This window comes from Lepus europaeus, chromosome 2, assembly GCF_033115175.1.
Source record: "Lepus europaeus isolate LE1 chromosome 2, mLepTim1.pri, whole genome shotgun sequence".
NCBI classification, from domain to species: domain Eukaryota; kingdom Metazoa; phylum Chordata; class Mammalia; order Lagomorpha; family Leporidae; genus Lepus; species Lepus europaeus.
The window spans coordinates 147,490,628-147,516,823 of record NC_084828.1 but is presented as its reverse complement, the minus strand read 5'-3'; the positions used below and the strand labels follow the sequence as shown (position 1 = coordinate 147,516,823).

General features: G+C 42.8%; 2 protein-coding genes across 3 annotated transcripts in view; one reads left to right on the top strand and one right to left on the bottom strand.

The window, feature by feature from the left end:
* Positions 1-26,196, bottom strand: part of RYK (receptor like tyrosine kinase) — a 101,972-nt gene that overhangs the window by 51,574 nt on the left and 24,202 nt on the right. For both annotated transcript variants that reach the window (XM_062214558.1, XM_062214564.1), the window contains exon 2: positions 7,933-8,054. In XM_062214558.1, coding sequence (XP_062070542.1) covers positions 7,933-8,054 — 122 coding nt within the window. The remainder of the gene's footprint in view (positions 1-7,932; positions 8,055-26,196) is intronic.
* LOC133749681 (non-histone chromosomal protein HMG-17-like) lies at positions 21,656-21,922 on the top strand. Its single transcript, XM_062178974.1, has one exon. The coding sequence runs from the start codon at positions 21,656-21,658 to the stop codon at positions 21,920-21,922; it is 267 nt and encodes an 88-aa protein (XP_062034958.1).

Here is a 26,196-nt window from a genome sequence, read left to right as displayed (position 1 = left end):
TCTGCCTCTCACCTATTCGTACTGCTCAGTCCTGCTGGAGGAAACCACACCTCAGAGAGGTGCTCCTGCACAGCAAGAACCCCCAGGCTCAGAGCAGGTCCCCGTTTTGTTCAGCAGTCACTTCTGCACTGACGCCTCTTCTCCTTAGTCTTCAATTCCAAACCTCACAGACCCTCACCACGTCACTACGCTCAGATAATACTCTTTGTTTTCTCTCTTCTCAGTACCAGGCAGATCTGTTAGAACACTCATGTCACGTACTCCAGTTCCAAGGAAAGGTCCACTCTCTTCTCCACGTGCGAAATCCTCTCCTGGTACACTAGCTTCTAGCATACTTCATCACTGATGAGATCTTGTTACTATCAACTTGTCTTTCTTGCTCTTATCTTCAATCTCTTCCATATGTCCAATTACCTACTACTAGATACCTAATAACCTTACAGCTTACACTGTTTCCCCAAACTTGCTCTGTCTCCTTTCTTCTAGGTCTCACTTATTGCAAGCAGAGGAGCAATAAGGAACAGGACCAGGGAACAGAACTCCTAAAAGGAGCCAGCGTTGTGGCACAGCAGGTTAAGCCCCTGCCTGCGATGTCAGCATCCCATATGGTCCTGGCAGCTTCACTTCCAATCCAGCTCCCTGCTAACGTACCCAGAAAAGCAGTGGAAGATGTACCACCCAAATGGGAGACCCAGATGGAGTTGCAAGCTCCTGGCTTTGGCCTGGCCCTGCCCTGGCCACTGTGGCCATTTGGGGAGTAAACAGCGGATGGAAGATGGAGATCCACTCCCCCTGGTCTCACCACTGTAGCACTGCCTTTCAAATAAATGCATGAATCTTTAAAAAGAAAACCAGACAATATGGCAAAGGGGCCAAGGACCTTAACTACAGCACAGAAGGGAGGGGACAAGACAGACACAGGAATCTCAGTACACAGAGGACAGAGGGACAGGAGGGAAGGGGAAGAGACTGGAGGGAGCCAGGCACAGTGAGGGTGTGGCAGAGATGGCAAAGGGGCTGCCTGGAGGTGTGAGGAGGCCCCAGAAGCAGGCCGGGGGAGGGACAAAGCATGAAAGCATGGAAGCCTGCCCTTTGAGTGACCATCTAAACACAGGAGGAATTCCCAAGACAGCTCTCTATGCCCTCTGTTGTCTACGACATGCATTTTAAAACTAGGATCAGAAGAACCTGCCAAAAACTGGAGTCCAATGTTCTCTACTTTGGGATGGATTCATCTATAAGGAATTTCACTTGCCAATCATCTTGTGAAGAAAAAGAAGTGTTCAAAAGCTAAATTTATTATGTACTAGAAACAAAGAAATTCAAGCAGCAGTTGTTTATTAGAAAAAAGAATGAGCCAACATAACTTCAGAAAAGAAACCAGAGAAAATATAAATATTTGAACAAGCTGAAAAATAAACATTTTTGGTAATCTTCCATTACTTGGAAACAAACAGCAATTGCAAATCAGCAGCTGAGGAGCAAAGCCGTTTCTCTCTGGAAACAGTGCACATTTAAAGTGAATACACTTGCCTACAGCCAAATAGCCTTTTAATTTCCCTGAAATCCCCAGAAGTGCTGTCTTTCTCATAGAAACCTCGCTCTGCAAGGAACACAGCAGGCTGGCCCCCGAGGCTGCTGAGGGGAGGAGCTCTGACAAGCTCCCCGCAGACCTTCCTGACATTGATGGAGCATTCCTGCAACCAGAGAGCAGCTAGGCTGCGAGAGCCGGCGCTAGGAGCACGCTGCTGCCTTCTAGTGCACTTCGGCCTTTCAGCTACCTCAAATGTGTACTGACACTTAACAGACACAGTTGCATGTTTTCTTGCTGGATGGTAGGGAAAGTTCTGGAATATAGAAGAAATTAATTATCTGTTAAAACCACTCAGCAGTCTGCTTTTTTTGAGTATGTGGTGTTGTGAAAGAGAACCAGAGTCCTCTAATCTTGAAATGCAATTACCACAATGGCCTCCTCACTCACTCACTAAGACATGTGCGACACACATCAGCAGAGTAAGATGCAGCTCCAGCCTTGGGGGGACCACAAGCTGTTCAGCAAGTAAACAGTGGAGGACAACCCTACCAGCACAAGCTGTGATGACGGAAAACTAACGTAAACCATCTAACGTTGACCAGAAAGCCCGAAGATCCTTGGAAGCAAACATCTCCTCTTCTGGCAAAATCCTGGAAAGCAGAAACTGAGAGTTTCTGATAAAGTGGGAGCCACGGCCTTCCTTCTGAGGGTTCCTGATTGCATCTCAAAGCCGTTAATCAGGTGAAGATCCCGTCACTGTCTCCCCTGCCCTCTGGGTGACTTCCCATTTCAGGTCAGCTCTATCTCCTGCTTCCTCTGCCCCTACTACTACCCTAAGCAAATCTAGGTCTTAGTCACCTCTCATAGGAACTGATCAATACACAAGAATACAACCATACAGTATGTCACAGCTTCAAGAGGGGAGAACAAAGTGAAATTCTATTAGAAGGTACAGAGAATCTTCACCAGGATACACTGTCCGTGTTCTGAAAAGTGCAGGAAAGTTTACAGTATGTTACTTGTTTAAAAAAAACACAGGGTAAGACATGGTGGGATAGTGGGTTAAACTGTCACCTTGGGATATCCACATTCCATATGGAAGCACAGATTGGAGTCCTGGCTCTTCTACTTCCAAGCCAGCTTCCTGGTAATGTCCGGGGAGGCAGCAGATGATGGCTAAATATCTGGATCCCTACCACTCAAATCAAACATCCAGATTGAATTCCTGGGCTCCTGGTTTTGGTTTGGCCCAGCCCTGGCCATTGCAGACCTTTGGAGAGTCAACCAGTGAATGAAAGATCCTAATCAATCTTTCTCTCTGTCACTCTACCTTTCAAATAAACATTTGCAAAACAGAAACACAAACACACACACACACACACAGATGCTTATCTGTGCACAAACTATCCTTAGAAGTGGAGCAAAGAATTAGGTAACAGTGGTTGATTTCCTGAGAACAAGGGGGCTGATGACTAGAATGCTCAGGGGTGAAACCTGGGAAGTGTAAGGACTTTATTTTTTCACTGTATACCTTTTATGCCTTTTGAATTTGTATCATGCCTACTCAAGTGATTTCTCTTAAACAAACTTCAACTCATTGACTAGGCAAAAAATCAGGTATTATGACCTAGCACTGGAATTAGGAGCTGCAATGGTAACCAAAGCCTGAAACTAAACTATCATTCACATATTCCTTAGTTGATCCTATAAAGCTTTGTAAGATAAAAGATGGCAACTTTCCTCTAAATTCATATATCTGTAACAGATGAGCTTGTGAAACATGTCTAGCTATATATTCAATATACTACCAATTTATAATCTTGCTCCGTTTAGAGTAAAATACCTGAAAATCTCCATGTGTGCCCAGCCCATGTTCTCACACCCGCAGAAACAGGAATGTCACCAGCGCTAACACAGCATAGTCCAACCTTGAAAAGCTCCAACTGCTCCAAACTTCCTGACTTGTCAAGCTGTCCCCTGTGGTTTCCACCTGTGTTCAGCATCAGGCCCAGGGGTTACCCACTGAGGTGCTCAGCAATTAGGAGGGAGGCAGACAGAAAGAAAATCAACTGTCGTGATAGTTTAAGAATAAGACTGGGCTCTAAGGAGGAGAACACTGATACAGAAGAGGACACCTGACACAGCTGGGGGAGAGGCGACGTCACATTAGTGTGTGAGAAACAGGACTTAATGAGGTAAAACAGGGGGAAGGGCATTTATAGCAGAGCATATAGCAGCAGTGTCATGGAACCTTTAGCAGACTGCAAGGCAGACAACATGGCACTAACCAAACGGCTGGGAGGAGGCACAAAGAAAGGTCAGGAAAAGATCACCAACATCTCCTAGGAAATCAGAACTTCATTCTGAGGGCAGCAGAAAAACCTAGTCTAGAGGCTAAGCAATCAGTGGGAAGATCATTCCTTATTTGGGAAAAACAATGAAGATTCAAACTAAGAAGGAGGCTTTGGGTCCCAAGAGAGACATGAAAGGCATTCAAAATGTAACTATGAGAGAACCAGCTGGACTTACAAGGTGCAGGAGGAGGAGACTGGGATCCCTTCCAGACTGGGGCTTGGACATATAAATAAATGGAGATACCCTACTACAAGTCATGAAACTTCTACGTCACCAGAAGTATCAGACCAGCAACAGCAGCCAAAATGTGTGCTCAAGGTGGAGAAATCATATTCTACAAGATAATGAGAACGCTATGGAAGAGTTAATTTGAGCTGCATCAAGGCTCCTCCTGGGTCCTCCCTTTCAAACGCATAAATATTCATCGGTGCCCCCTTCTGTCTACCTGCTTCCTCTGCAACTTACTCCTGTGACAAGCTCCCAAAATTCAAACACCACTCCCAGCAACATTACACCCCTGAAACACACTACAAATAAAAACATCCAGTGTACATATCTTTAAAAACAAGTAAGAGGTTTCAATCTGTTCAATTTTTTTTTTTAAGATTTATTTATTTTAAAAGCAGAGAGAGAGAGAGAGAGAGAATCTTCCATCCACTGGGTACTCCCAAATAGCTGTGACAGTCCACAATGGGATAGGCAGAAACCAGCAGCCAGAACTCCATCCAAGTCTCCCACGTTAATGGCAGGGACCCAAGTACATGGGCCATCTTCTGCTGCCTTCTCAGGTGGGTTAGCAGGGATCTGGACTGGAAGAGAAGCAGCTGAGACTCGAACCAGTACTCCAATATGGGATGCCAGTGTTGCAGGCTGTGGCTTAACCTACTGCACCACAGCACCGGCCCTCACCCTGCTCAATTCTAACTGCCATTTCCCACACTGTCTTTTTACTCACAAATCACAACCTGTACACTGGCCCAGGAAACGTTCTCATGATATATCAGAATTCTTTTTCCCTAAGTGTATGCAGAAATAGTATACTCTGCTGGAGATCAGTAGCAGTACCTAGACTAGAATCCTCTAGGAGACTCCCCGTTATTTAGAAAAGATGTATCTTTTGTTTTATATTCATCAACATCAAAGACAGAAGGTGAAACAAAGAATTAACTATGAGTTCTGGAGGGAATATAAGAAGTTTCTCTGCCTGAAAGATGTTCACAGAAGTGCTGGATCTCTGGGGGCTATCATACTATACCAAATCTACTGCAACCACCTCTCGTCAATCATCCCAACATGTCATTTTAGAACATATGTGTTAGTATCTAACACACTGCATGAACATCACCATTGTAAGTGACATCATGTGCATTCTCTGGTGTCCCGCCAAGAGACATTCCTGAACCTAATCACAGGGAAACTTGAGACAACTCAAACCAATGAACATTCTACAAAATAACTGGCCTATAGAGTTCAAAAATGTCAAGATCAAAAAGCACAAAGAAAGGCTTAGAACTGGTCCAGGTTAATAGGAACTTAAGAGATATGTACAAACTAGCAAAAACTAGCTATACAGAGCATTCTTGGGAGAGCTGATGAAATATGAATACTATGAATTCAGTAATAGTACTAAAACAATGCTAAATTTCCTGATTTGATAACTGTACTTTGGTTCTGTAAAGAATTATCTTATTCTCAGAAAATATACATTGATGTTCTTAGGGGTAAAGGGACACGATGCTTGCAATGTACTTCCAAACAGTTCAGGGGAAAAAACTTGTGCTTGTGAGATAAAGGGAGAGGGAGGAGAGAGAGGGGGATGGGGATGGAGGAGGAGAGGACGAGGGGGAGAGAGAGATCTCCCATCCACTAGTTCACTCCCCCAAATGGCTGCAACAGCTGGGGCTGGACCAGGCTGAAGCCAGGAGCCAGGACCTCCATTCTGGTCTCCCATATATATGGCAGGGAACCAAGTACTTGGGCCATCTTCTCTGCCCTCCCAAGATATGTACTAGTAGGGAACTACATCAGAAATGGAGCAACTGAAACTGGAACTGGTAATATCTATCAAAATCTTTGACCCTGCCATTTCACTTCTGGGTAACAATTTACTATTCAGAAATACCACTGTGCACAATAAACAAAGGTATTTTTAATATATCTACCTATACATGCATACCCACACATATATATGCATATACATGCATATACATATATATGCATATACACACATTTAATCAATAGTGAAACTGGAAAAAAATTAATTGTTTTAATTTGAAAAGCAGAGAGAGACAAGAAGAGCAACAGATGGAGAGAGATCTTCCATTACATGGGTTCCCTCCCCAGCTGCCCTCAACAGCCAGGACTGTGCCAGGCAGAACTCCATCCAGGACTCCCACGTGGATGGCAGAGGCAATCAAGTGCTGCCTGCAATGGTGCATATTAGCAGGAAGCTGGGACAGAAGCAGAGCAGCCAGGAATTGAATCAGGCACTACAATATGGATTAGAGGCATCCCACACAGCAACTTAACCAACATATGAAACACTGGTCTCAGCAAAACAAAAAACAAAAAAATTAACTAAAAATCAGCAAAGCACTCAGGCGGGTGTTGTGGCACAGCAGGCAACCAGCCACTTGAGATGCCCACACACCATAACTGAGTGCTGAGGTTGGACTCCCACCTCTGCTTCAGATCCAATTTCCTGCTACAGCACACCCTGGGAGGTGAAGATGTTGAGTACTTGGGTCCCTGCAACCCATGTGGGAAACCCAGGTGGAGTTCCCAATTCCTTGGCTTCAGCCTGGCCCACCCAGGGCAGTTGTGAGCATCAGAGGAGTGAACCAGCCAGAGGATGGCAGATCTCTCTCTTTCAATTAAATGAAAAACAGATAAATCAAAATTTGTTTAAAGAGCAAAGTTTTATAGAAACATCAACAAAGATGAATTGTATTCACCATCCCTTACCATAGATTTTTGCATATTATACAAAGCAAAAGAAATTAACAGTGAAGGGAAGCATTACACTATCATACTATAAAACCATTCAAGAAAATCAGTGAGGTAGAGAAATGGAAAGATGTCAAGATGAAAGGTAGGAGAAAAATAATGAAAAACATATGCTACATAAAAGCCTTTTTTTTTTTGCTTTAAAAGGAAAAAAGGGGGAAATTTCAAGAAGTTATACCAAACAATGATTGCTTCTAAGTATAAAACTACAAAGTCTTATTGCAGTGTCTTTAGCTCTTAAAACATTTCTATAATATTTAAAAATTTTCAATTAACATTTTCTAAGGAGAAAAAATTACATTAAAAACTGTACATTAAAGTGGTCACCGCTTTATATGTATCAGGACACCACTTTATAATATTTAATAAACCTCTACAATAAGTATTATTTCTTACTTTTAGTAGCAAATTATTTTTGTTTCCAAATAACATCTTATTTATTTAAAGCTGATTATAGAACCTGAAGTCGGTTGAGAGGATAGCACAGTCCCCAGTCAGCCTCCCACTCCTTGACCCAGGAGAAAACTGTTTGAGGAACCCAGCCAGTCAGAGGAAATGCAAGGAACCTGGTGACAAGTCAGCCAGGCAAGAGGTTTCTGAAGTATTGGGGCCACGGCCCACCCCCACCCCAGGATTAAAGCAGCTTCACAGTACGCATGCGGGCTGCTGCGTCTGCATCTTTCTTGACCACACATGGGAGCACCACATCCATTTGATCAAACAGGCCTGACAGAGCTCACAAAGTCCCTCAACCCCACCTGGAAGGCTTCACCAGAACAGCAAAGTCATTCTCAGGTCTAACAGCCCCCTCTTCCAGCTTGATCGCAATGTGTTCTGCCACGTGCTAATAAATAAACCACATTCATTTTAAAACCTGAGAACTTTTAGAGTAGGCTCAAGATTTAAAAAAGATCCACCATGGTTCTAGCACACCGCCCAGGGACCCTTTGTTCAAATGATAGTCTACTCCTCAATAACAGCCCTTGTCTCTGGGCCTGGGAGACCCTGTCGGGATAGCCACGTAACCACTCTCTTACCTTGGACTTCGCATGCCAAGTGAAGTGCAAGAAATTTGTCTCACTGGGTACTAACAGGTTAAAGGATAGAGCGTAGTGACTAATAAGGTCGTTTCTCACGTAATAAAGTTCTGCATCGAGACCTAGAAAAAAATAGGAAAAAAATTAAGCATCCAAAATACCTTCAAAATCATGGCCATCAGTATTTCTAATAATAGAGTGGAGATAAGAGTTATAAATATGTTACACATGGCTCGCATGTGTGCTGCCCTACAATGTAGGAAGGACAATGGGTTTCATCACCACCAACAGAGACAAAACTTGAACCCAAAACAAGTTGTTCTCTGGCTAAAACATATGCAATAAAACTGCCTGCCAGTCTGTCTTCTGGACGGTGGGATGCTCTTCCCTCTGGATACAGTACCTCTCAGAGTAGAGCTTATGAAGGAACACTCCTCTCAAAGAACAGATGTGGATTTAGAAAGAGATTCGACATGGAAGGCAGAAGGACAAGAGAGTTAAAGCAGAAGTGTAAGCCAGCAGCTGCAGAAGCCACCCAGAGACGACCTCCAAGTCCTCGCCCTTCTGCCAGCAGTTACCACAGCGGCACTCGGGCACACAGCCTCTTTCCCTCTTTCCCTTGACTGCAGGTAGACGTTACCACATTTCTCATCACGGATGGAGTTCTTGGCCCAAAGCAGACACTCACTAGACAACACAGAAACAGCGACCAAGCCTAAAACTGCTGGAGAAGCGACTCCCACGCTTCACTCATTCCCATATGACCTTAACCAGGGCCACATCCAACCTCCAGCACGCAGCCCCTCTTCTGCCATCCTGCCATACTTTTTACACCACCTGTATTGAATATTTTGCTTGAACGCTGACTCAGGGGCAGGTGTTCAGTGCAGCAGTTAAGAAGCCATGTGCGCTGGTGCAGCCCTTGTCGGAGCACCTGGGTTTGAGTTCGTTTCACTCCTGATTCCCATTTCCTGCTAACGTGCACCCTGAAAGGCAGCAGGTGATAACCCATGGACTTGGGGGGGGGGGGGTCCTGCTACTCCCACGGGAGACCTGGATTGAGTTCCAAGGTCCCAACATCAAATCTGAGCCAGTCCCACCCAATGTGGGCATTTGGGGAGTAAACTAGTGGATAGCAATGTATCTCTGTCTCTGCCTTTCAAATAAATAACCTCTTAAAATAAAAATAAAATTGACCCAATCAAAAATCTTAAAGGAAAAGTTTGGGGCCGGTGCTGTGGCACAGCAGGTAAAGCCGCCGCCTGCAGTGTTGGCATCCCATATGGGTGCCAGTTTGAGACCCAGCTGCTCCTCTTCCAATCCCACTCTCTGCTATGGCCTGGGAAGGCAGTGGAAGATGGTCGAAGCCCTTGGGCCCCTGCACCCACGTGGGAGACCTGGAAGGAGCTCCTGGCTTCAGATCGGCGCAGCTCCAGCCATTGCAGCCAATTGGGGAGTGAGCCAGCAGATGGAAGACCTCTCTCTCTGCCTCTCCTTCTCTCTCTGTGCAACTCTGACTTTCAAATAAATAAATAAATCTTTAAAAAAAGGAAAAGTTCAATCTTAAGTGTAAAAATTAATTTTTGAAAAAAATACAAAGTAGCCAAAAACAATTAAAATGAAAACAAAACAATATACTATATTCTAGGGCCTATCAAAGCAGTGAACTTGAACCCAGCCCATGGTTTACAAAAGGAGCGGAGAAAGGTATTACCAAGTGTTTGAGAGAGGTAAAGAATCGCACAGAGGGTTTTCTCTACAATAAACCAAAAAGACTGCAAACATAAAAGGAGGAATTAACTTTCCCTTGAATTTATTTGTGATATTTAATGTTATGTCCAGGTTTCCCTCTAGTAATGCATGACAAAATACTCTACATGTTGAAGAAAAAATCTAAGGGGAGGCCACAGGAAATGCGAATTTTACATTTACTGTAACCTCATGGTATGCTGAGAGGTCAGTATGGAGATCTCCTCCGTCCTAAGCATATAGGTACAGAAATAACTCTGCTACAAGCACTTTGCCTATAAATTTAGTTTTCTCATTTCTGAACCGGATACGATACAATCATTAATTCAGAAATGACAGGCTTACCTGGGGAAAGCTCTGCACTGGTGAGGGCCCAGTGTTTGATTTATCCCAGACAGGGCACCGAATGCAGTGAAATAAAGATGGAGGTTTTCTGCAGAAGGCTTCCCTGAGGGCAGGACAGGCAGCGCCAGTCTCCCAGGAGGGAGGACTGGGGAGCTGCAGAAAGAGGGAAGCAAAGGAGACGGGGAGAAAGGAGGTAAAGATTTGGGACAAAGTAAGATGGGAATGCAACAAGAAGGCTAAGTGCCCAATAATTCTGAATAGTTTAAATTTCTTTATTTAAGAAAAAAAAAAAAAAAAGCTCAGTCTTACTCTATTCCAGATAGATGCTGTTTGCCAGAGTTACACTTAGAACAAACCTTAGAAATATATGCTGGGTAAATAAAAATAAGAAAAGAAATGTAAAAAATGAGGCAGCACTCACATGACACAAACTAGAACTCAATGCAAAAAGACTTCATAGTAATAAATCATTAATTAATATGAAATATATTAATAAGATTCCACATTAATGAAAACCACAAGATGCAGTAGTACAATTAACAAAAGAGCTTCAAATATAGAAAGAAAAAACAATAGGGAAAATAGCAATCAACAAACAAATCCACAATTATAGTTGGAAACTAACATTCTCTAGGAAATCAAAAGATCAAAACATGTGAGGGGGCTGGCACTGTGGCTTAGTGGGTAAAGCCGCCACCTGCAGTGCTGGCAACCCATGTGAGCACCGGTTCTAGTCCCAGCTGCTCCACTTCCAATCTAGCTCTCTGGTACAGCCTGGGAAAGCAGTAGAAGATGGCCCAAGTGCTTGGGCCCCTGCACCTGCATGGGAGACCCAAAAGAAGCTCCTGGCTCTGGCTTCAGATCAGCACAGCTCCAGCCATTGCAGCCAGTTGGGAAGTGAACCAGTGGATGGAAGACCTCTCTCTCTCTCTCTGTCTCTCTCTTTCTGTCTCTCCTTCTCTCTGTGTAACTCTGACTTTCAAATAAATAAGTATTTTTAAAAAGGAAAGTTATAACACCAATCTTACATAAACTCTATCAAAAAATGCTTGAAGGACTGCTTCCTAACTCATCTTAAGGGGGCAGCATCAGACTGGTACTAAAACCTAACATTACAAGATAATTATAGACCAAAATCCTTCGTTCTCCACAAAACAGTAGCAAACTGAATATATGAAAAAAGCATTAACACATCATGATCAAATGTGCAAGCTTAAATTTTTTTTTGAGATTTATTTATTTGAAAGAGTTACAGAGAGAGAGAAAGACTTTCCATCTGCTGGTTCACTCCCAGATGACTTGAATGGCAGGGAATCGGCTAGCTTGAAACCAGAAACCTAGAACTCTATCAGGTCTCTCAAAAGGGTAGCAGGGACCTAGGTACTTGGACCAAAACCCATTGCTTTCCCAGCTGCATTAACAGGGAGCTGGACAGAAAGTGGAGTAACTAGGATGCCCACAATGCCAGCTCGAAGGCTGAGCTTTTAAGAAATTCCATAAAAATCACTTCATCAGACAAGCCCAGATTATCTCAATGGATACAGAAAAGACAGCTGCCAAAATTCAAAGGCATGTTGGTGGGGGAAAAAGCCAAAACTGTCAGCAAACTAGAAACAGGCAGAAACTTCCTCAGGCTGGTAAAAGCATCTACAAAAATCCTACAGCTAACATCATATTCAATGGTAATTATTAAGTCCTTATTCCTAGAATCAGAAATAAGGCAAAGATGTCCACTTCTACCACTTTTATTCAACCTTGCACTGAGGGTCCTGAAATACCACTTAGAAAATTTAGCAAAATCTTACAATTCAAGGCCAATATTAAAAAATGACTGCATTTATAAATAACTGAAAAGTAAAATTTGAAACTCAATACCATAACTCAATACCATTCACAGATCTAAGAATAAAGTTAACTAAAGCTTTGTGAAGAAGCACCCTTACACTGAAAACTACAAAACACATGGCTAAGAAAAAATAAAAGGCCTATATAAGTGAAGCGATATTCCACTTTTGGGTGAGCCTCAATACTGTTAAGATGCCAAGATGGTTTTCTCCCCAAAATGCCCACAACAGTCAGAGTCGGCCAAACTGAAGCCAGGAGCCAGGAACTCCATCCAGATCTCCCATGTGAGTGACAGTGATTCCAGTACCTGAGCCAGCACCTGCTGCCTCCCAGGGCGTACATTAGCAGGAAGTTAAAATCAAGAGCAGAATCCAGACTAGAACCCAAACACTGATACAGGATTTGGGTGCCTCAAGAGGTGTATTCACAGTTATACCAAATGTCTGTCCTATCAAAACAATCTTAAAAAGAAACAATGTTGGGAGATCCACATTACCTGGTTTAGCAATATGCTTGAATTGCTATGGCAATCAAGACAAAGTGGTACTGGTATATAGACAGACATATCAGCAGAATAGAACAGACTCCAAAAATAAACCTGCAACTATACAGTCAATGAAATTTCAACAAAGGATCAAGGCAAATCAATTAAAATATTTTTAAAGATTTATTTATTTAAAAGAGTTACAGCGAGAGAGAGGAGAGGCAGAGAGAGAGAGAGAGAGAGAGAGAGAGAGTCTTCCATCCACTGATTCACTCCCTAGATGGCCGCAACAGCCGGAGCTGTGCCAATTGGAATCCATGAGCTTCTTCGGGGTCTCCCATGCAGGTGTAGGGGCCTGCTACTTCTACTGCTTTTCCAGGCCAGAGCAGAGAGCTGGATTGGAAGTGGAGCATCAGGACTAGAATCAGCACCCATATGGGATGCCAGCGCTTCAGGCCAGGGTGTTAACCTGCTGTGCCACAGTAAAGGCCCCAATTAAAATATTTTCAACAAGTGATGCTAAAGCAACTGGATGGATAATAATAAAATAATGGGGAAAAAATGGCCCTTATCTTATACATCACACAAAATGTGACTTGAGATATAAACCTCAGTGTAAATGCTGAAACTATAAAACTTCTAGAAGAAAATACAGCTAGGTATAAAAATCTTCACAACCTGGAATAAGCAAAGATTTCCTTTTCAGGCCAACAAAACAATAAACCAAGAGAAAAAAATGAACAAATGGGTGTTCATCGAAATTAAAAACTTCTGCTCTGAAAAAGGCATTAAGAAAATGAAATGCAAGTCACAGTTGGGAGAAAATATTCACAATGTAAGACTTGTTTGAGGGCAAGTGGTGAGACACTGGTTAATTTTTTTTTGGTTAATTTTTTTAATGAAAGAATTTGTTTCTAGAACAAAGAACTCTTACAAATAAAAATAAAAATATAACTCAATTAAATAAAATGGAAAAAAAGTTGTAAGAAGATATTTCATAACTACGGAAGATACATAAATGACCAATAAGCTTAGGAGAAGGTGCTAATCATTATTAATCATTAGAAAAATACAATTTAAACCACAAGGAGAACCCCTGGTAGTCAAGAGAATAACTAAAATTGAATGATGACAAGGATATGGAGCACTTGCAACTCATGCATTTCTGGGAGCGTGAGAATGTTCAACAACTTTGGAAAGCCGGCAGTGTCATAAATTTAAACCTACACCTACTCTGTGACCCAGCAATTCCACTTCTAAGTAATTACCAAAAGTAATAACGAATGTCCACAGAAAGATTTCTGCAGGAGTGTTCATAGCCCATAGTGTTTATAGCTATTCAAAATAGCCAAAACTGGAAACAACACAAATGTCCATCAACTGATGAGTGGATAAACAATTGTTTATCCATACAACAGAATACTACTCAGCAATGAAAATAAATTGTTGAGACTTTGTAACAACAGGGATGAATTTCAGACTGTAGGTGAAAGACAGTAGGCACAAGAGAGTACATACTATATAACTGTTTCTATAAAGTTCTAGAACAGGCAAAACTAATTCATGGTGACTGCAATCACATTAGTGGTTGCCTAGAGAGGGTAGTGAAAGGGAGACTAACAGATGGATTAGAAAGAGACACCAAGGAATGTCCGGGGTGATGGAAATGTTCTGTATCTTGACTGGAATGGGAGATAACATGCGTATTTTCTAAAATTCAACCACCTAAACATCTCAAATCTGGGCACTACATAAAGAGGAAAGTAAAAGTTAATACTCAACAGTTCTTAGCTTTTTTTCCATCTCAAAAAAAACTTGCAAATCATAGAACAATGCTAGCACTAAAAAAAAATTTAGAAAAAATTAATCTTCAGTGATCAAGAGCTTTCAGTTTTAAACCTCAAACACCTTTCATAGGGAAATAAAGAATTTTGTTCCTAATAATAACAGCTTTTATGCTATTAATAGTAATAACAATGAAGATAGCGTTGTATGTGTTTAAGTTTTCCAGACAACAAAGTGTCAAGAACATCTAGTGGTTCTGCAAATTCAGTTCTCTACCAAGCTAGCTGGGAAAGAGCTATAAGCAGTCAGACACGAATAGAACACAAGGCAAACATACTCCCAAGCTGCGCATGCACTTACTAATTTGTTGGTGAGTCCTACCAGAAATTTTTCAAATTCTTAGCTCTCAAAGGACACAGCCAATTCCTTCCCAACCTCCTGGAATATCTCTTCTCTCCAAATGGCTCAAAGTCTCTTTACTTCTCCCAACCCAAACATCTCAGAAACCATGGTTCCTAAGCAGAGAACGTTTTCTTTGAACACAAAGAAAGAACGCCGCAACATCCCAGCTGAGCAGACTGCAGCCAGCTAACTTTTTCAGGCTTCTAAAACCTCAGCTGTAGTTGGCATGCTCATCACCCTGGCTGTTCTTCCCTGACTTCTCTTCGATGAGCCTTTCTGTGCTGCCTAGAACTTTCCCTGGCCCTGTGAGGCCCAAAGGGCCCTTCTTCCTACCCTTAGTAGGAACAGCTGTGGACCCCAGGACTCCCACTTTAGATGATTATTTGAACATCCTTATCGAAAGATCTTTTTCCTTTAAGATTATGCCATCAAACTAAGCCACCAGCCATCCTTCCCATCACCTTAGCTATCTTGTTCACTGGGGATTCTGAAACCAGTTCTATACATCCTCCTCCATGACAAATTAGGCAGACTCCCAATGTTCCTGAGACCAACTCACTCCTGCATCCTGCCCTCTGCGCTCCTTCTATTCTTCAGCTCCAACAACCTTCATCCATATCAAAGCAACCAACTTGGATGGAAGGTAGCAAATGCAAACTACTCCACTCCATAATCTTGGAATGTAATCTCAATAGCAGCTCTTTTGCTGGTTTTCTTTAAAATTACCACAGCTGTTCTCTGAGTTCCTACTATCCTCAGTATCTGTAATCCTGTTCCTTCTCCCATTCTTTATACCAAACATTTCCTCATTTTCCTTCTTACAGGCCTCAGCCAATTATGTAAATTACTTTCTTACTAGAAGCCCAACTTCTAGCAGTCTATGTTAGACATACACACCCCACTGAGAAAACACCCAATCTTGAACCAACTCTCCCACTTACTGACTTCTTTGTCTATAACTGAATGCTTTGTAATCCTGGGTGCAGCTATTCTCACAAATGAATGACTGCAAGTAAATTAATATTGACAAGCCCTGTGATCCAAATCTCCATGAACACCTAATGGCCACCAAAATACACTGTAAATTTGAAATTCACTACCCTAGATCAAGGTACTAAATAACAATACAATTTTTAAAGTTGCTGGTTTTTTACTACAGATTTTGAAAACATGTGTTTTCAAACTATCTCCTTCAAAGGGTTAGGATTTCTTCAAAGAAATCATTATATTCAAATTTTCACCTATTAAGTTCAGCAAATACAGTCTGTGCTATCATAAAACATGTTCATATAACACCAATTAGCATGTAAGTGGTTAGTAACCAAAATAACAAATAAGAATTGGATCAGTTTCACATATGAATTTCCCCAGGCAGAGAAAAGGAGCAGCAGGAAGTGAATTACAACTTCCAGTGGAGAAGAAAAGGACTGTCAACTCAGATAAGCTTCGAGGCAGGAGCCATCTAGGCCCTATTTTAAGAATATTAAAACAGGAGCCAGCAGGTTAAGCCTCCACCTGCCACACCAGAATCTCATACAGACACTGGTTCAAGTCCCAGCTGCTCTACTTCCTATGCAGCACCTGGGAAAGCAGCAGAAGAAGATCCAAGTGGTTGGGCTTCTGCCACCCCACATGGGAGACCTGGAAAAAGCTCCAGGATCCTGACTTCAGCCTGAGCCAGCTCCAGTCTTTACAGCCATTTGGGAAGTGAACCAGAGGACTGAAGACCTCTCTATCTCTGTCTCTATCTCTGCCTTTAAAATAACTAAATAAATCTTTAAAAATACATTAAAACAGCACCTGCACCTAGGGCTCTGTCTCTCCTGGACCACAGCAAGTTACCTGTGCCCACCTGTGCCCACCACAGTGGCAGCCCCCCAGCTTAACAAGTTACTTTCATCTGTGTTGGCTCAAGACCATGCAAGCCTGCGGCTTCCATCCTCTTGTATTTTAGGTGTTTTTTTTCCTTAACTCTCCTGAGGCAGCCTCCGCCAAGTTAAGTGGTTTGAGTGAGCTGCCCAAGTTACCTCATAAGGTACCAATTATGCTTTTGTTAGTACTCTGGCTTGAAAATCGTAGAGGTCTTGAGTGGTCTGCCCTTAACCTTATTTTTCCCATAAATCCTGTTATTTTTAGCAAAGAGGCAATTTTGAGGGTGTTTTTTTTTTTTAAAAAGAATACATTTGATGTTATAACAGCAACACTTATGTTCTTTAAATATAATACTGAATGTTAGGATATGGCAAGCAATTTGTAACTATATCTAAAGTTTTATAAATATTTATACTCTTTGAGTAATTCCATTACTAAAAATCCATCATACAGAAGCCAAAGATGAACAAATTTTTATGCTCAAAAATATTAACCAAAATGATAATTAAGATTGGAGAAAGCAATATAAATTACCAGCAATAAAATAGTGATTAATAAACCATAATATATTCATAATAGAGAATAGTGGTTTCCAACAGTTTTTCCTTCTTTGGAGGAGAGAGGTAATACCCTAAGAGCCAAATAACTACCAGTTCACCTATATTTCATTTTGGGCTTCCCCTTTGAAGACAAGTTTCAATGACCAAAAATGTAACTAAAAAATATCGGAAAAAAAAAATACGAAGTCATGAACAGAACTATTACAAATAAATTTGAATGAACTTGATTTTGCTCAGAATGTACTATTAAAATGAGAAATACAAACTACACAAAGCAAATTTTCAACAACTGACACTCAGAACAGCCCATGAATATAAAATGTGTTCAGGGGCCTATCAGGTAACGCCACTACCTGTGTCAGTGGCATACCATATGGGCTCCAGTTCATGTCCTGGCTGCTCTACTTCCAATCCAACTCCCTGCTAATGACCTGGGAAAAGCAGCAGCAGGTGACCCAAGTGGTTGGGTCCCTCCCACACACGCGAGACCTGGATGAAGCTTCTGGCTCCAGGTGCTGGCCCTTGTGGACAGCTGGGGAGTGAATCAGATGAAAGATCTCTCTCCCTCCTTTAACTCTGAATCTCTTTCAAATAAACAAATAAGTCTTTAAAAAAAAAAAAAAGGTTTAGTGAATTAAATATTCAAAGCTACTTGAAAATATTTGTGGGTAAATAAAACTAAAAGGCAATTTTATTTTGGTGTAAAAATTTTTGAAATCCACACACAGATTTTCATATTACTCATTTTTCCATGAACCTATTGAAGAATCTCATTTATGTAACTCCATGTTACATGTAGTGTGTATGTTCTATTTTAATTTTCAATAAATTTATTTGCAAGGCAGAGAGACAGAGCTCTCTACTGCTAGTGCACACTCCAAAAGTCCACACTGGCCAGGGCTGGGCTAGGGCTGGAGGCAGGAACTGGGAACTCAATCCAAGTCTCCCACATGAGTAGCAAGAATGCAACTGCTTCAGTCTCCACCTGCTGCGCTCAGGATCTGTGCTAACAGGAAGCCAGAATCAGGAGGAGCCTGAGCTGGAATCAAATTCCAGAACAGAAATGCAGGCATCTTAACTATTAACTCAAATGTCCTATCTTCTATTTTTTTAAAAGAAAATCCCAAAAAATATAAACAATGGTTCATTATAAATGGTAGATTAATGTATACCTTTATCTTTTTTCTTCTCTTAAATTTTCTATAAACGTTAAGTTGGAAAAAAAAAAAAACTTAAATATGCATACAACTGCAACAGCAATTCAGTACAATAAAAATTGGGGCCAGCACTGTGGCACAGCTGGTAAAGCCGCCGCCTGCAGCGCCAACATCCCATGTAGGCGCTGGTTCGAGACCCGGTTGCTCCACTTCTGATCCAGTTCTCTGCTATGGCCTGGAAAAGCAGTAGAAGACGGCCCAAGTCCTTGGGCCCTTGCACCTGTATGGGCGACCTGGAAAAAGCTCCTGGCTCCTGGCTTCGGATCCACGCAGCTCTGGCTGTTGAGGCCAATGGGGGAGTGAACCAGCAAATGGAAACCCTCCCCCTGCCTCTCCTCTCTCTATGTAACTCTGACTTTCAAGTAAAGTAAATAAATCTTTAAAAAAATAAATAAATAAAACAAAAATCAATAAGTGTCTAAAATCCATGAAGGGTTGGTGCAAGCTAATGAAACAAAACTTGGTAAAAGTTCATATTTGTAGGCTACCATCAAAATTAACATCTATGATGATCGAAGATCAATGATTAAAGCAAAACACCTTTCCCCAACTTTTCCTTAAAATACCTACACCAAAAGGCAAAACTTGACAAGCATCATGGGAGACTACATGCTCCAACTGACAATGGGGCTCTGAAATGAAAATTCTTGGTTAGCCAGGAATCTTAGCTAAATCTGCTCACAATCTGAATGGGAATAACATGGGAAACCCTAAGGATGATGGACTGGAACAAAGCAATAGTGGTCTTCAGAGGAATAGAATGCAGGCAAGGAACTCTATTTCCAGACAAACTCTCATCATTTGCAAAGAAAACAGATTTTCAGAAGGCCTCAGAAAACATATCAATTACATGTTCTTCACAAAAAAGTTACTCCAAAAGACATTAATCTGAGATTTACGTTTTTAAAAGAATAGAGAATCACTTTATACAAAGAAGTGATGAAAGTATAATAATCACGAATTGTTACTGTTCTAAATCAAAATGTAAAAGCTGGGGCTAAAGCCACCACCTGCATCACTAGCATCTCATACGGGCGCCACTTTGAGTCCTGGCTGCTCCACTTCCGATCCACGCTCTATGTCAACATGCCTGGGAAAGCAGCGGAAGAGTGGGAGACCCAGATGAAGTTCCTCACTTCATCCTGGCCCAGCATCGACTGTTGCAGCCATTTGGGGAGTGAACCAGCACATGGAAGAGCTCTCTCTGTTTCTTCCTCTCTCTAACTCTGAAACTCTGCCTTTCAAATAAGTAAAATAAATCTTAAAAAAAAAAAAAAAAGATGACTTACCAAAAAACCACAATAGTAGAAATACAGAGAGAAGCCAATATAAAGACAACTGTGACACAAAACTACCTATCTATGACTGATATTAGCATGCAAATTATATAATTTATATATAGGTATATAAATTGTTCGTACTCTTAAATCTTATTTTGGCTCAAATCTAGAAGTAGAAGCTCTCAAAAAGGAGAGCCTGGATTTCTTGGCAATATCAGCCTGGCAGTTTTCTCTGGCTTCCGTCATTGTCTTGGCCAAAAAAGTGAGCATATTCTTCAGCCTCTTCCTTATTCTTCTTAGTATGCTGTTTCTTCAGAGCAATATACTGGCGTTTGTGTTGCCAGACTGGTTCCAGAAGAAGGGAATGATGGGGAAGAAGATTAGGGTGCCACACTTATAAAAAGGAGACTGCAAGGCCAAGGCAAGGACCAAATATATGGTGGTTGGTCATCCCGGCACTGCCTTATTTGGAAACAGACCTGGGAACAGGGACACTTAGCATGGTCAAAGGAGTAGCAACCAAGAGAAAAACCCTTCTGGATTAAGGAAGGGAAATAAAATGCAAGGCAGAATAAAGTCTCTGAGGATCATTCTGTTGTGGTCTGGTGACTCCCACAACCCAGATGGGTCAAAAGTCAAACAAGTAACTATCACAGAAATCAAGAAAAGAGAATCTCGAGTCATCATCCTGGGGCAAGATGATCAAAACAGGGAAATGGTAATGAATGCCTAAGAGTGGATTCTTGGAACACTCCATAAAGGAAATTAAGAAAACAATTTCATTTATAGCAGTATCTTAAGAATAAAATACTTAAGAAATGTAACCACAAGTGTGAAATACTTCTATGCTGGAAATGACAAAATATTGTTGAAAGAATTAAGGACCTCAGTAAATGGAAAAACATACCATATTCACAGATTGGAAGACTTAACATTAGGATGACAATATAACCCAAAATGATTTACAGATTCAGTGCAATGTCTATCAAAGTTCTAAATTCAGAAATGGGAAAGATCCTCAAATTAATATAGAATTGCAAGCAGCCCCAAATAACCAAAACAATCTTAAAAATGATTGCAGGAGCCATAACTGTGGGACAGCAGGTTAAATTGCCATTGGCAAAGCTGGCAACCCATGTGGGAGTGCCAGTTCGAGCACTGGCTGTCTACTCTGCTTCTGAACCAGCTCCCTGTTAACGTACCTGGGAACGTAGCAGAAGATGGTCCAAGTACTTGGGCCCCTGCCGCCTATGTCGGAGACCAGGATGGAGTTTTTGGCTCCTGGCTTTGGTCTGTCTCAGACCTGGCTGTTGCAGCCATTTGGGGAGTGGACCAGCAGATGGAAGATTCTCATTCTCATTCCCTCTCTCTCTCTCTCCCTCTCTCTCTCTCTGTGTCTCTACTAAAATATTTTTTTAAAAAGATTGGCTCTGTGGCATAGCAGGTAAAACCACTGCCTGAGATGCCCGCATGCCATATGGGCGCTGGTTCGAGACTCAGCTGCTCCACTTCCGATCCAGCTCTCTGCTATGGCCTGGGAAGGCAGTAGAAGATGGCCCAAGTCCTTGGGCCCCCGTACCCATATGGAAAGACCCAGAGGAAGCTCCTGGCTCCTGGCTTCGGATCAGCGCCAGCTCCGGCCATTGCCACCAGTTGGAGAGTGAGCCAGCAGATGAAAGACCTCTCTCTCTCTCTCTCTGCTTCTCCTTCTCTCTCTGTGTAACTCTGACTTTCAAATGAATAAATAAATTTAAAAAAAGATTTATTTATTTGAAAAGCTAGGGGTGGGGAATCTTCTATCCTCTGGTTCACTCCACAAATGGCCACAACAGCTGGGGCTGGGCAGGACTGAAGTCAGGAGCTTGGTACTCCATCCAAATCTCCCACCTGGGTGCAGGGACCCACACACTTGGGCCATCCTCCACTTTCTTCCCAGGCATATTATCAGGGAGCTGGATTGGAAGTGGAGCAGCCAGGACTCAAACTGGCACCCATATGGAATGCAACTCCACAGCCTAAATAAATCTTTTTAAAAAACTGAACAGAGTTGCAATTTCAAAATTCTAATTTCAAAACTCATCACAAAACTACTTTAAACAAAACAACGTGCTCCTGGGAGGGAGCACTGTAAAGAAGAGGCAAGAACGACCCCTGGACCAACCCAGCCTGCACCGCCATGCCACCATGCCCAAGAGAGAGGCTGAAGGGGGTGCTCAAGGAGGTCAGGCTCAGGTGAAGGTCGAACCCGAGACCCACACGGTTGTCAGCCAATCTGCTCCTCCAAAGCCAGAACCCAAGCCTGAAAAGGCCCCTGCAGAAAAGGGAGAGATGGTACCCAAAGGGAAAAAGAGAAAAGCTGATGCTGACAAGGATGGCAATAACCCTGCAGAAAACGGAGACAGCAGAACAGCCCATGCGCAGAGCTCAGAAGGTGCTAGACACACTAAGTGAGTGTGTGCATTTCTGATAACTGCGTGCTTCTGCTGACTGCACAGTTTGAAATACTGTTTTTATCAAGTTTTATAAAAATGCAGAATTTTGTTTTACTTTTTTTCAAACTAGTTGTTAACACACAGAACACTGCTGTTTGGGGGCAGAGGGCACAGGGCACTCACAGAGTCTCTGAGGCTGGACTGATGTGAGAAAACACCTTTCCCTTCCAGTTCTGAGAGAGGAGGGATTCCCTGCTGTCAACACACAGCCACTAGGACCCATAACTGGGGGGGAGGGGGGGAGTGAACTTGATTTTGTGTTCTCTTCCTCTTCCCTGTCTGCCTTCAGCATAGACTTAACTCCCTCAAACCCAGAGACCTGCCGGGACCTGACCCCAAAGCCAGCACGACAGGCAAGCTGGCCTTCCCAGTGGCACTGCTGAGATGCTGTCCCAACAGAACTGCGGTTCCTTTTCTAGGCTGTGGGTCTGCAGATTCACCATTCTGCCATTTTCAATTCACTTCCTGGAAGTCAGGATGGGCTTGTGAAAAGCTGTTGAACAACATGCTAAACGTGAAAGGCCAACCCTCACTCTCAAAGTCCCCTGTTCAGAGCATCAGATGAAGACTTCATTGGGCTTTATATTGGCTTTCTGATTTTGGGAGTCCATTGGAAAAAGGAACTAAAGTTGTTGTATATTTTCACAATTGTCTGCCCAAGTCCTGTCTGAAATACCATGATTATTCTTGAAAAGAATCCTTAGTAAAGCTGGATAAAGTCTGGCTTGGAAAGAAAAAAAGAAAAAAAAAAATGATAGTGGCATAACAATTCATTTTTGACAAGTGCCAAGACTATTGATTTGAGAGACAGAAAGAGGTCTTCCATCTGCTGGTTCACTCCTCAAATGGCTGCAATGGCTGCAGCTGGGCCAATTTGAAGCCAGGAGTCAGGAGCTTCTTCAGGTTTCCCACGTGGGTACTAGGGCCCAAGCACTTGTGCCATCTTCCACTGCTTTCCCAGGCCATTTGCAGGGAGCTTAATCAGAAGTGGAGCAGCCAGGACTAAAACCAGTACCCATAAGGGATGCCAGCACTGCAGGTAGAGGCTTAACTTACTATGCCACAGAGCCGGCCACCAGAAAAGTCTCTTCAATAAAGGGTTCTGAAACAACTAGATATCCACATGTGAAAGAATGAAACTGGATGCTAAGCTTATACTATATATAAAATTCAAAATGCATTAATGCTAAAACCTAAAACCATAAAATTCTTAGAAGAAAACATAGGGAAGGGCTGGCATTGTGGCACAGTGGGTTAAGCTACAGCCTGCGATGCCGGCATCCCATATGCATGCCAGTTCAAGTCCCAGCTGCTCCACTTCTTGCTCCAGCTCCCTGCTGTATGCACCTGGGAAAGCAGTGGAAGATGGTTTACATCCTGCAGTTCCTGGTTGTGGCCATTTGGAGGGTCAACCAGTAGACAGAAAATCTGTCTCTGTCTGTCTCTCTCTCTCTCTGTAACTCTGCCTTTCAAATAAAAATAAATAAACCTTCAAAAGAAGAGAGATATCTCTTCATTATCTTGGATTTGGCAATGGATTCTTAAGAATCACACCAACAGCAGGAGCAAGGAAAGAAAAACATAGATCAGAGGCTGGTGCTGTGGCACAGAATGTTAAGGCAGGGCCCGCACTGTGGCGTAGCGGATAAAGCCTAAAGCCACTGCCTGTGGTACCAGCCCATGGGCGACAGTTCGAGTCCTGGCTGCTCCACTTCTGATCCAGTGCTCTAACATGGCCTGGGAAAGCAGCAGAAGATGGCCCAAGTCCTTGGGCCCCTGTACCCATGAGGGAGACCCAGAAGAAGCTCCTGGCTCCTGGCTTTGGATCAGTGTATCTCCAACCATTGCAGCCATTTGGAGAGTGAACCAGCGGATGGAAGACCGACCTCCCTATCTCTCTCTCTCTGTAACTCTGCATTTCAAATAAATAAATATTTTTTAAAGTATCCATGTCTTTAAAAAATAAATAAATAAAAAGAAGGTTAAGCCTCTACCTGTGGTGTCAGCATCCCATATGGGTACTGATTCAAGTCCCAGCTGCTCCTCTGCTGATCCAGCTCTCTGCTGTGGCCTGGGAAAGCAGCTGAAGATGGCCCAAGTGCTTGGGCCCTTGCACCCATGTGGGAGACCTGGAAGAAGCTCCTGGCTCCTGGCTTTGGATTGGCCCAGCTCTGGCCTTTCCGGCCATCTAGGGAGTGAACCAGCAGATTGAAGACCTTTCTCTCTGTCTCTTCCTCTCTGTCTGTCTCTCAAAGAAATAAATAAAGTCTTTAAAAAAAAAAAGAAGAAGAAGAAGAAAGCAGAAAATAACAAGTGTTTACGAAGACGTAGAGAAACTTGAATTCTTCTACATTGTTGGTAGGAATGCAAACCAGTTCAACCAATATGGAAAACAGTTTAGTGGTTCCTCAACTTAAACAATTGCCACATGACCCACAATTCCACTTCCAGGTGTACACAGTATTCTAAATTAAAAGCAGGTACTCAGGGGCTGGCGCTGTGGTACAGTAGTTAAGTTGGCACTTGGGAGGCCCACAGCCTATTTTGGAGTGTGTGGCTCTCGTCCCACCTCACCCTTCAACCCAGCTTCCTGCTGATGCACACACAGGAGGCAAGAGAAGATGGCTGAAGTACTGGGGTCCCAACCACTGATGTGGGAAACCACAGGGAATTTCTGGCTCCTGGCTATTGCAGGCATTTGGGGGAGTGAACCAGCAGATAGAAGATTTTTACCTCTGTTCCTCTGTATTTCAAATAAACAAACTGAAAAAATAAAACAGATACTCAATGAAGTACATCTACATGGATATTTACAATAGCATTATCCATAATATTCACAAATGTAACAGTCACAAACGGGGGAATGGGCAAATAAACTGTGGCACAAACATAGACTGGAATATTATTCAGCCATAAAATGTAATGAACAGGTGAGTGTTTGGGTGCAGCATTTAAGATACCGCTTGGGATGCCCACATTCCATATCAGAGTGTCTGGTTTTAGTCCCAGCCACTCCACTTCTGATCCAGCCTCTTGCTAACACACACTTTGGGAGGCAGCAGGTGACGCCTCCATTACGCAAATTCCTGCCACCCATGTAGGAGACCCAGATGGAGTTCTGGGATCCCGACATCAGCATGACCCAGCCCTGGCTATTGAGGGCATTTGGAGGAGTAAACCAGAGATGGAATATGTCTATCTACCTATTTATCTATCTCTGTCATTTTGCCTTTAAAATAAAAAAATTTTAAACTTTTTTAAAAAAGTAATTAAGTATTAATCTCATGGTATAATGTAGGAGAATCTCCAAATTTGCTCAGTAAAAAGAATTGGACATAAAGCTCACATACTGTATGACTCGGGTTCTGTGAAATACCTAGAATAGAGAAGTCCACAGGACAGAATGCAGATCGGAGGTTGCCAGGAGCCAGGGGAGGGGGATGAGAAGAAACTGCTCAGTGAGTAAGAGCTTTTACTCTGAGTGTTAGAAATACTTCGGAACTGGATGAAAGGGGTGGCTGCACAACATGGTGTCAATGCCACTGAACTGCTCACTTCTCAACTGCTCATTTGCTAAATGAATTTCACCTCAACAAATTATAATTCAACAGAAAAAGAAGAGAGCTGGTTCCTGCCCCAAGAATGGGGAAGGAGTAGTAAAAACCAACCAACCAACCAAAAAAATCAGCTCCCAGCGACTGGGAAAAGGTTATAAGAAAACCATCACTTTCAAGAGAAAACTCCGGTTTCAGCGAGGCTGACAGGATGGAGCAGCACTGCGAGAAGAGTCAGAGGAGACCTCCAGACAGAAGCGGGCTCCACAGACACGACTGGAAGCACCAGTGGGAACATGGACAAAGCAGACCAAGCTGGGCAGTGGAGAATAGACAGACTGCTGGACGGTGGCAAAAACCAAGGACAGGGGCCGGCGCCATGGCTCACTTGGCTAATCCTCCGCCTGTGGCGCCGGCATCCCATATGGGCACCGGGTTCTAGTCCCGGTTGCTCCTCTTCCACTCCAGCTCTCTGCTGTGGCCTGGGAGGGCAGTGGAGGATGGCCCAAGTCCTTGGGCCCTGCACCTGCATGGGAGACCAGGAGAAGCACCTGGCTCCTGGCTTCGGATTGGCACAGTGCCAGCCGTAGCGGCCATTTGGGGGGTGAACCAACAGAAGGAAGACTTTTCTCTCTCTCTCTCTCTCTGTCTATCTCTGTTAGGAAAAAAAAAAAAAGAT

Bases quoted from the DNA above. Each gene is read 5' to 3' on its own strand.
- LOC133749681 (XM_062178974.1), top strand. From the start codon at position 21,656: ATGCCCAAGAGAGAGGCTGAAGGGGGTGCTCAAGGAGGTCAGGCTCAG.